At 34.2% G+C, this 11,646-nt stretch overlaps 1 protein-coding gene across 2 annotated transcripts; it reads right to left on the bottom strand.

The window, feature by feature from the left end:
• Positions 1 to 6,938: 6,938 nt before the first annotated feature.
• Positions 6,939 to 11,646, bottom strand: LOC105800330 (E3 ubiquitin-protein ligase At3g02290). 2 transcript variants are annotated; one of them, XM_012631381.2, is made up of 5 exons: positions 11,395 to 11,640; positions 10,086 to 10,449; positions 9,269 to 9,692; positions 8,129 to 8,238; positions 6,939 to 7,259 (listed from the first exon to the last, which is right to left on the bottom strand). In XM_012631381.2, the coding sequence occupies exons 2-5, from the start codon at positions 10,203 to 10,205 to the stop codon at positions 7,233 to 7,235; spliced, it is 681 nt and encodes a 226-aa protein (XP_012486835.1). In that variant the 5' UTR covers positions 10,206 to 10,449; positions 11,395 to 11,640; the 3' UTR covers positions 6,939 to 7,232. The 2 variants fall into 2 exon arrangements, with proteins under 2 accessions (XP_012486835.1, XP_012486842.1); XM_012631388.2 differs by lacking the exon at positions 8,129 to 8,238 and having other exon boundaries at positions 11,395 to 11,646.

Below are 11,646 nucleotides of genomic sequence, written 5' to 3'. Positions count from 1 at the left end.
GCCAATTTGTTCGCGATATTTTGAATATAACACCGCTGACTCAACTTCCCAATTGTACGCCAAACGATTCCAATCCAACGTGTGCTTTTTTAATTGAAATCGAATCAACTTTGAGGGATGAATTTGTACTATCCCATATACCGAAGAGATAACAAATACCGAATTGCAAAGTGTTAAGTGTGGGTTCATATCTCACGATTACTTTGTCGAAGCAACAACTGGGCTACGACTAAAAAGGGTTTAGTTAATCATGAAAAGAATCATGCTTGAAAATAAATGGTTTAAATGGAATTGTGGAAAGTTGGAAAGGGAAAGGGCTTGGAAGACAAATAACCAAAAAGTTGAAAGTAAAAGAAAAAGAACTAAAATAGCATAATGGAGCACTGACGTAGGAAGGGAGAAACAAAATAAAGAATTTATTAAATGCCAAAGGTAAAGTGTGTGTTCAATTGGCTGTAGCCACTAGGTATTTACACACAATAACTTTAGTGCCTAATAAATACGATCTAATTTTTTTCCAAAGCAAAAACAATGGCTAATAATTCTTTTTCAGTAGTTGAGTAATTGCTCTGGGTAGCATCTAGTGTTTTAGAGGCGTAGGATATGACGTGAGGTTCCTTCCTAATTCTTTGCCTAAGAACAACTCCTACATTTTGGTCACTTGCTTTGCACATGAGCTCGAAAGGGTAATCCCAATTTAGTGGTTGTACTATAGGAGTTGAAACAAGCTTTTGTTTAAGAGTGTCGAACGCATCCTTGCACACTTGATCAAATTCGAACTCTTTATCCTTTTGTAAAAGGTTGCACAGTGGTCGCAAAATCTTTGAAAAGTCCTTTATAAAGTGCCTATAAAACCTGTATGACTAAGAAAAGAGCGAATTTCCCTCACGGTTGTGGGGTATTGAAGTGAGTTGATAATATTAGTTTTGGAATTATCAACCGTGATCCCTTCAGTGCAAACAATATCCCCTAAAATCAATCTCTTATCTATCATAAAATGGTACTTTTTTCATAATGAAGAATTAGATTAAATTCTAGACATCTCTCCAAAATTTTAACGAGGTTTGACAGACATTCATTGAAAAAATTACCATAAATTGTAAAATCGTCCATAAATACCTCAATTATTTTCTCGACATAGTTAGAAAATATACTAGAATTTTAACCTGGAATGTGGCTGGCGCATTGCAAAGTCCAAATGGCATCTGTCTGTAGGTGAACGTGCCAAAGGGACATGTAAACGTTGTTTTCTCTTGGTCCTCCAGTGCCACTAGAATTTGGAAAAAAAAAACTGAATAACCATCAAGACAATAGTAGTGAGTTTTTCCTACTAAACGTTCTAACATTTGATCAATAAAACAAAGTGGAAAGTAGTCTTTTTTAGTTTAAGAGTTCAACTTTCTATAATCTGTACAGACTCTCCACCCATTTTGGACTCGAGTGGGAACTAAATCTCCTATTGCATTTTTTACTACAGTCATACCAGTTTTCTTGGGTACCACATGAATTGGGCTGACTCAATTACTGTCGGAAATTGGATAGATCATCCCAACGTCTAATAGCTTTTGAATTTCCTTTTTGACAACCTCCATGATTTGTGGATTAAGGCGTCTTTGAGCTTCTCTCTTTGGGCTTGCATTTTCTTCTATCAGTATTCTATGCATACAAGTCGAGGGACTTAACCCTTTTATGTCGACAATCGTCCATCCGATAGCCCCTTTATAGTCTCTTAAGACTTGAATTAAATTCTCCTCTTCCAATCCCGAAAGTTTGCTAAAAAATATTACTGGTAAAGTATTTCCATTACCTAGATAGGCATGCTTCAAGTGTTCCAGCAATGGTTTAAGCTTTATTTCTAGGGCCTACAGAATAGAAGGCAATAATTTAGTTTTAGAAAGAGAAAATTCAAAGTACTTACCTTGGCTTCTAGGGAATTGAGGAGTCTTTAATAGAACAATGGTTTCTCGAATCGGTTCTTTGAACGTCATTATGTCCTCCAATTTATCCATCATATTGAGGTCTAAACTTTTAGAAAGTACAGTTTGTAATCCATCCCCTTCATGATATTCAAAATGAATTTTCGTTAGTGGTTCAATAATATCAACACTAGAAATATTTGACATTGCGTTTGGTTAACCCATGGCCTCATAAACATTAAATTTTACCACCTCACCATCAAATTTCATAGTGAGAGTTCCGCTTCAAACGTCAATCTTTGTACATGCGGTACTTAGAAATGGTCTCTTGAGTAGAATATCAGAAGCATTTTTTGAGTGGTCGTCTTCCATATCGATGATGTAAAAGTCTACAGGAAAAATTAGTTCATTTACCTTTACGAGGACATCTTCCAGCACCCCTTTTGGATATACACATTACCTGTTTGCAAATTGAATAATCACCCTTGTTTCTTTCAAAGGACCCGTGTTTAGTAATTTAAAAATAGATAAAGGCATTACATTAATAGATGCTCCCAAATCACACATGGCTTTCTTTATTCCAATATTGCCTATTTTGCAGGATATAGAAAACATACCTTGGTCTTACACTTAGGTGGAAATTTTCTTTGTAGTACTATAGAAACGTTTTCCCCCACATTTACCCATTCATTTCCTTGGAGTTTCTTTTTTCCGGTGTACAGTTCTTTCAAAAATTTTGCATAGCGTGGAACTTGTTTAATTGCATCAAATAAAGGAATATTAATCTCTAACTTTCAGACTGTCTCAAGGATTTCTTTTTCCTCTCGTTTCTTTTTAACTTGGGCAAGTCTTCCAGGGTATGGGGAAGGTACAATAAATGGTTTATAAGGTGCTACCTCAATAGAAGTTGCTGGTTCGACTTCCTGTTCAATATCGTGGTCACAATTCGTGCCAGGCACTGGTTCTAACTCTATTCCATTTTTCACAGTAACAACACTCGTATTTTGATGTGGGTCAGCTCGGTTTGAGATGGAAATTTTCCTTGGTTCTCCAAACGAGTAACCATAAGTGCTAACTTACTTATTTTCTGATCAATTTCTTCGAAGTGCGCCTCAGAATTTTGTTGGAACTTTTCGGTACTAATGGTCAACCTCTCTACTATGGCTTCAAGATATGGCTTTGGAGGTTGATATTGTTGAGGCGAAGGTGGTCTTGGTTGATATGGTTGATTATATCGAGGATTTGATCCATAGCTTAGATTTCTGTGGTCTCTCCACCCCGCATAGTACGTGCTTGAATATGGATCGTAACGCCTTTTAGATGGCCTTGAGAAGTTTCCAATGGCATCTACTTGCGCAGTTGTGTCCTGAAGTAAAATTGGACACGAGTCAATAGGATGATCAAGCTTAGCATAAATCCCGCACAACCGAGCTGGGTTCTTCTGTCCTGCAAGCATATTTTTAATCATATTAGTAAGTTCATCAATATTATTTACTATAGAAGGAGTACTTAGCTCATGAACACTTCTCGTCGATTCCATAGATGGTCAATACTGTTGAGAATTTGCAACTATAGTAAAAATTAATTCCCTAGCTCTTTGGGGAGTCATGTTCACAAGATCCCCTCCACTAGTGCCATCAATCATCTTCATTTTCATTGCGAATAACCCCTCGTAGAAGTACTGTAAGAGTGACTATTCAGATAGGCCATGTTGTGGGCAACTGCGCACAACTTCTTGTATCGCCCCCAATATTCATAGAGTGACTCTGCTTCCTTCTGCTGAATTTCGACTATACTCCTTAATTCAGCTGTTTGAGCTGTTGGAAAAAACCTGTCAAGAAACAATTGAGACATATCAGTCCAAGTATTAACAGATCCCAGAGGTAAATAAAACAGTCATTCTCTAGCAGAGTCAACTAATGAAAAAGGAAAAGCTCATAGTTTTATTTGATTCTCAGTTACTCCTTCTGGTTTCATGCTTAGACAAACTATGAGGAACTCTTTTAGATGAGTATAGGGGTTCTAATTTTTCAAACCACAGAAAGTAAGCAATAAATGTATTAATCCCGACTTCAACTCGAACGGCATTTCGCCCGTCGGATAAGTTATGCATAGCGGTTGTTGTTCATCTGGTGCAGCTGCAAGTTGACGTATAGTTTGATCTGCCATGTCGTCTAAATCTTCGGATGAGTAAATATCTTCGGTGTAAGATTCTTCTTCAAAGTCAAGTTGTGGTTGTTTGTCGCACAGAATAGCTTCTCTTCGAAGTGTTAGAGCCAACTTTTCTATTTCCGGTTCAAATGCTAGAGTTTCTAATTCTGACCTGGTCATAAAGAAAATAAACAAAAATTAAAATTTGATGGGCATCAAAACCACCAAATATAAATTACTACGACAAAATAACAGTAATTAGTAATATAGAGCAGTATGGTCGAATCCACAGGGACTGACTATCTAATTTTGCATTTTTTGTGACCAAAATCGCTGTCGCAGTTACAATTGTGCCCACAACTTGTGACTAGAAATGCTGAAGAAAAAAAATATAAAAGTGGGGTTTAAATCGATTAGGATAATAAAATAAGGAAATACGAAAAATAAAATAAAAATAAATTCGAAAATGCAAAAATAAATTTAAGAAAATAAAATAAATGGATAAATAAAATATATTTTTTAGCTTAGCCTTAGCCTCGGCGTGCTCCAATCTTGAATCAATCATTGAAATAGATTTTCCTTTCCAAGTGATAAGCTGGTTATAACAATCGAGGATCCCTCAAATCACCAACTCTTCCTCTCATAATCGATCCCGGTATCACCTGCAAATCAACCCTTGTCAAATTTCCAACCACGTGGCACGTACCTATAATTTAAGACTTCGACAACCCTGCGATTTGAAAAGCCCAACTCGAATTAACGGCCTCAACCGTGTGGGTCGTTTAAATTCGATCACTATCTCCCTTGACAGAATCCAACTAGCTTTTTCCAATTGAACAGGCCAATTTGTTCGCGAGTTTTTGAATACAACACCTTCCGACTCAACTTCTCAACTGTACGCCAAACGATTCCAACCCAACGTGCGCTTTTTGAATTGAAATCGAATCAACTTTAAGGGACGAATTTGTACTATCCCATATACCGAAGAGATAACGAATACCGAATTGCAAAGTGTTAAGTGTGGGTTCATATATGACAATTACTTTATCAAAGCGATAACCAGGCTAAGACTAAAAAGGGTTTAGTTAATCATGAAAAGAATCATGTTTGAAAATAAATGGTTTAAATGGAATTGTGAAAAGTGGGAAAGAGAAATGTCTTAGAAGGCAAATAACCAAAAAGTTGAAAGTAAAAGGAAAAGAATTAAAATAGCAGAATGGACAACTGATGCAGGTAGGGAGAAAAAAAATAGAGAATTTATTAAATGTCAAAGGTAAAGTGTGTGTTCCATTAGTTGTAGTAACTAGGTATTTATACACACTTTTAGTGTTAAAATTTAGCTAGATTTTTCCTAAATACTATCACTAAATAATTTAAAATTTATAAATCAAATTTAAACTACAGATTAAATTTAAACTAATTACAGAGTTGTAACAATATAAAAAATCCTTCAATTTTTATCCAGCAACTTTTAGAAAAATCTTTAACCCTTCAATCTTTATCCAATCATCCTTGAATCTTCAATCTTTCAATCAAGCCCTCCTCTCTGCTTTTTGTTCCAATTTAGCCCATTTTTGTAAGAGTTTAAATTCAGCACATTAACTTCATTCCTGATAAGAAAAATCCAAATTTAATAGCATTTATCCGATAATTAGCCAAAAATAAACATAGTAAAAATATGAATTTATCTTGCTATCAATGTACATTTTAAAAAATGCAAAATTTTTATTTTACATTTTTATTTAAAAAACATTTTATTTATTTTAATGAAAGTCAAATTTCAAATCACATTGACAATATTTTGAAATAAATTACACTATTAAATGCAAAATATTATAAATTTAAAAGAATAAATATTAAATACTGTAAAATAAAAATGTATTGAATAAAAGGAGAGACAAGAAGTAAATGCGGACATAACATTAAATCTTCAAAAACATTATAATATTTTAAAAAGAAAATAAAATAAAATAAAATAAATTTAATATATTCTCCATTGAATTATCTACTTATTTTTTTCTATATTTTATTAAAAAATTTAATGTAATACTTATTTTAAACAAAAAATTTAGTTTTCAATTAATTAACAAACAACCCTCAACGATTTACCTTCTTATTCCTACGTTTTATTCTTTTTGAGTCCCTACATTTCATTCTATCTTGGCGCCAACAATTTGATTCCTTACATTTTATTGGGGCTATAAATTACACCATTAGTTGTTATATTAAATTATAAATTTCCATTTTAATTAATTAAAAATAAATTACAATTTGACCAATGAATTATTTAAAAATTTATTTAAATCACTAAACCATTCAAAAAATTTTATCTAAATCATTAGGTTGTTAAATTTTTTCTTTTCACTAATAAACTCTAAACAACGATTCGACAATTGATGTAATAGATTAGAATCCATACTTAGATCCCAATTGATCTTATGAACAATAATAAAGATCGAAGAAGAAACCGTTTGAATTTTAATTCACGATTTATGGCATTCAAAATTATTTCATGAAAAAAAACTAAAAAAAAACTTTTAATTAGTATAGATAGTACGAATAGAAAAAGCTACATAACATCAATTTAAACAGCCCAATAACATAAATAAAATCTTTTGAATAGTTCAATGATCAATTATAACTTTTTTTAATTAAATAACCAAAATATTTAAAAAACCAAAATAAAGACTTACCTATAATTTAATGGTGAAATTTACGACTAAACCCGTAAATAATTAGAACTCTATATTGATACCTCAAGACCCAGTGTTGCATTCCTTCCCGCAATTCGCAAGCTTGTACCGGCAAAAAAAAATGATCCGGGCACATTCATAAATTCCTAACAATTCAAAAGAGATAAGGCATAAAATATTGATACATAATAGCTTCCTCAGATCCACATTTCTTCACATTGATAAAGAAAATATTCTTTAGTGTGATGTACAACAATCGTGCGTATGATTCCCCCTCCCCCCAAACCCCAACTCAAATGTTCACAAAGTGTACGAACTTCCAGTCTTTATGCACAACATTTTTCATATTTACAACATGTGACAATCGCTTTATCCCTGCAATTTTCACATAGGAGATTACTATATCTTTTTCTTTTCTTTGCTGGCCGTCTTCTGTTGTCTTTCATCCACAACAAAACCTTTGGAACAAAAGTTAAGTCGTTTCATCGAACACCATAACCTGGAAAAGCAAACCGAGTTGAGATGGGAGATTTAGGTTACAACAGAGTATACAAATTGTTTTAACTTCGATATAAAGCTTTGTTAAGCACTACATTATTAGATCAAACGTCTAAGCAACTGAGCCAGGAGTAGGTAAATTCAAAAAATGCAAAAGAAAAGTGAACCATCAAAATTCAGGGTTCTTTAAACTCTATAAGCTAGACAATGATATGACATCAGAGTTTACAGACTAGGAGAAGTAAGCACAGATGGAACAAAAAAGACATCTACGTCCCCACCAACATTGCTATTGTTTGGAACTAATATTTACTTGAGAAGGTGCCCAAGGAATTGGGAAGTCGGCAGAAAAATATTATCAACCTAGACAGCAATTTTGCAGTCTGGCTAAACATGCATGCAACATTAATTCGAAGCTCGATAACCTCTCAATGCCTCAATTACCTACATAATCAATATCCAGTTTATAACAAGCAATTCTTTCCATTCAGTTTTTGATATAACAGAGTTCATCATTTCTGCTGCTGGCAAATATACATCAAAGGATATAACCTAAACCACAAGGCTCACCAAACAAAGTTCACATTTTGGGCCTAATATGCCTGTTAAAAATAAGTCAGTTTTATTTGCAAAAAATGGAAGATATCAAAATTGGACAATAAAAAGAAATTAAAAAGGCGGGAAACCGTGCACATATAACTAGAAGCTTGTTTGACCTGAAAATATCAAAGGAAACTAAAAAAGCCCGTAAAGCTTGAGTATCCTAGTAAATTGTAAGCTAATCAAGCAGAATAAAATGTAACTGCCATGCAGTTGATTGATTACTTATAACCATGGATATGAAAACGCTAACTGGTTCAAAAAGGTCACCTTTCCACAGACCGGACAGTTTTCACTTCTCTCCATCCATTCATAAATGCAACCAAGATGGAAATGGTGGGAACATTTTGTTATTATCTTGGGATTCTCTGGAGTATATTCTGCACCATGGGAGGTACCAATAAGTTTATAAGGAACATAACCCATCCATTAAAAGCCCAATCTCATATGATTAGTAATATCACGCAGTTTTTTAGCAGCACTTATTTCTAAGAGCAAAAACTATGTACAGTGATTAGAATAAGCACCCCCCCCCCCCACCTATACAAAAAGTGTCATTGAAGCCCCTACTTTTTCATTAGAGCCAATTAAGCCCTCCATCTAATTTTCTTTTGTCAAACTGACCAGCAAGTTTTTTACGGATGAGTGGTATGAGGTTTAACAAGTTAATGGTTTGCAATTAAAGTCAGATTTGATTTTCATAAAGAATAATATTAATAATGATAAAGGAAATTGGGTGTCACGGGTTATTGGGGTTTTAAAAGTTAACATGAATAGGAATCTTAACAGGAAGGTAGGATGTGAATTGGGTTTTATTGGGGTTGAGCACCAAAATCTTCAATGCTTGAATTTCTTTTTAATTCTTATAGAAGTTTGGTTTTCACGAAAAACCATGGAAATGGCAATGGAAATAATCTTGTGTTTGATCTGTTTTTTTTTCCTACTTTGCTAGTGGAAACGGGTGGCCATAATTTTCGGGAATGAGTGATGAAATGGGAAGAGATTGAATATCAAGGTGGTCATGTTGGAACCGAGAAAATTAAAAGTCATTTTGGCAATATACACATGTATATATTAGATGGAGGGCTAAATTGACCATAACAACAGGCTAGAGGTTCAAATGACACCTATTGAAGTGGAGGACTAGTTTTATCATTAAATTACAGATTAATTGTAAGTTCCCCTATTAAATCAATGCTGCTTAATCATCAACTCATTAGAATCTAGATCCAATTAATGGCATGAGTGTCCATGTTAGAGAGGCAAGATATAGCATAAATTTAGCATTTTAATGCATCCCTCCTTCCTAAGTTATAGCAAATCTTGGCCTATTGAGCAAGTTCTAACAAAGCTTCACTGCAAATATAGTGGCTATAATAAAACACCATTCAATCTTGAGAAAAAGATCACCTTCAAGACATGTTGGACAGACATCCTCCTCTTCTTCAGCAGATGAATAGATGTACCCAATTCCAACTGGTGCTTTTGCTGATGAGAGTTTTTGTGAGGATTTAGAATGCTGCTCTTTCGAGCCTCGCTCAAAGGCATTCCATTTGCCCTCGGTACTCAAAGATCCTGGATCTGCATCGTTTTCGCCTCTTAAAGGCTCTGACTCTTCGTGTGACTGACTTGAACCCTTCTCATGTCTTGAAACAAGACCATCACGTTGTAAGCGGAAATATCTAGCCTCAGCATCATAAGGCAAGGGTCTTGGAGGAGATTGGTACATGTCAGAGAGTGAGTTATCTAGAGATGCAGAAGAGATAATAGATCCTGTCCCCTGAATGGATGAAGGGACAGAACGCAATTCCCCTCTTCGGAACAATGTGGTATACTACAATTACAAGGGCAAAGAAAACCAAAAAAGAAAAGGATCAAAAAGCTGGCACCCCATGAATCAAATAATTGAGGTGAATGTGCCTTACAAGTCCCTCTACCATAGGGACTGGATAAAATTAGTCCTCCTACTATTAAATGGATCAATTTAGACCCTGCTTATCCCTACTGTTAATGAATTACATTCTTCATAGTGTAAACAATCAACAGATAATTTCATAAGTTAGCTCAGTAATTAATGATCCACAACTAACTTCAATAGATATTTGTTCTCCTAAAGCCAATATATATAAATGCTGATGGAATTACCTAGAGTGACACAGTGAAGGAGAGTGAATAAATAATACTAGAGTCTGAACCAATGCTTAATGATGAGAATAATAAAACATACCACATGTACGAAGTTCTGAACAAAGCAACTGAGGCACACGCAATTTCTATATACATTACTGTTCGGATTGATATAGTCCTCAAAATCCTCAGGGCGCAAGCAGCAACAGACAGAACCCATAATGTTATCTTTTAAGCTTTTCCCTTCAGTTAAAACTCTTCACACAACCTCACCATTAAAGCTCAACTGTTCTAATTATACATATGCACCAACAAAAAAACTCCCAAAGCTAAAATAAATGCAATGAGAGAGGACCCTAAGCTCGAAGAAGTCCCACCACCTCTACGAACCAGTACCTCTCTCTCTTCTATTTACAAAATGTTGAATGCCCTTATATAATTTAGCTCTAAAGGTATTTCTTCAGCTGTAAAAAAAAATGCATGTCAGTTTGCGGATAACATAAACCAGATTGACCCCAACAGAACAATCATCATAACAAGCTCAGAATGCTAGTAATAAAGAACCAATGAGCTGCCCTTTAGAGGTGAACATGCAAAATATATATTTAGAAAGACTCCTAAAATTTGTTTGTACAATTTTACTTTGTTTTCCAACAAAATTGACAGTCTTTTTTGTCCATAAATAGTAATGGGGTTCTTTCCTTTTGACTGTAAGAAATGAAAATACCAATAAAAACAATCAAGCCTCAATTTTCAGAATCAAAGATCGCAGCTAAAATTTAATTTTCCTTTGAAGCCAACCAATGAAAAAGAAAAAGAACAAAACGATTCAAAGATTCAAGTTTTTATCAAAATAAAAAATCGAAAAAATCATAAAAAAAAAATCAAGAGATCAACCCAGAAGCCAGCATGAATAACCAAATAAAGAAAATCATTTTAGCAAGCTAAAAAAATCAAGCATATATATTCGGAATCAAAGACTGCAGCTAAAATTTAACTCTCCTCTGATTTCGAACAAGAAAAGAATAGAACAAACGATTCAAAGATTCAAGTTTTCGTCAAAACCAACACCCTAAAATCCATTAAAAGCAAAGAGATCAACCCAGAAACAAGCGTGAATTGACCAAATAAAAGAAAAAACCATTTTAGATTGCCCTAAATGAAAGCAAGAAAAAAAATTTTAAAGCACATAATTTGGTCCTAAACAAGCATGGACTGAACATAATAAAAATACCCAATTTAGACAATCCCAAAAGAAAGTATTTGGTCAAAAAAAGAAAGAAAGAAAGAAAGAAAGAAAGAAAAAGCGTTGCTGTTAGGGCTTTGCCCTCCTCTTTTAATTCATTAAAAAAAAAACAAAGAAAACAATTGAAGCATCTTAAACTGACAAAAAGAAAAAAAAAACATACCTTGATGGCAATTGCGCTGAGAGAAGTTAAAACCCAGAGACCTTTCTTTTTTCTGTTTTTCTTTTGCAAAGGAATAAAAGGGAGAGGGACAGCGAACCTAAGGGAGCTCCAAATTTTGGGAAGTAAAAAAAAAAAAAAAGGTTCGGTTTCCTGTTTGAAAGTTTAGTTCGGCGAGAAAAGTAATGCAAGCGCGGAAACAAAGCGAAGGTTCTTTTCTTCCCCTTCGTCTGCTTTTGTTGGCTTAAGTATGCG

This window comes from Gossypium raimondii, chromosome 7, assembly GCF_025698545.1.
Source record: "Gossypium raimondii isolate GPD5lz chromosome 7, ASM2569854v1, whole genome shotgun sequence".
Classification (NCBI taxonomy): domain Eukaryota; kingdom Viridiplantae; phylum Streptophyta; class Magnoliopsida; order Malvales; family Malvaceae; genus Gossypium; species Gossypium raimondii.
Note: the sequence above shows the minus strand (reverse complement) of the source record. Positions and strands in the feature narration are given on the sequence as shown.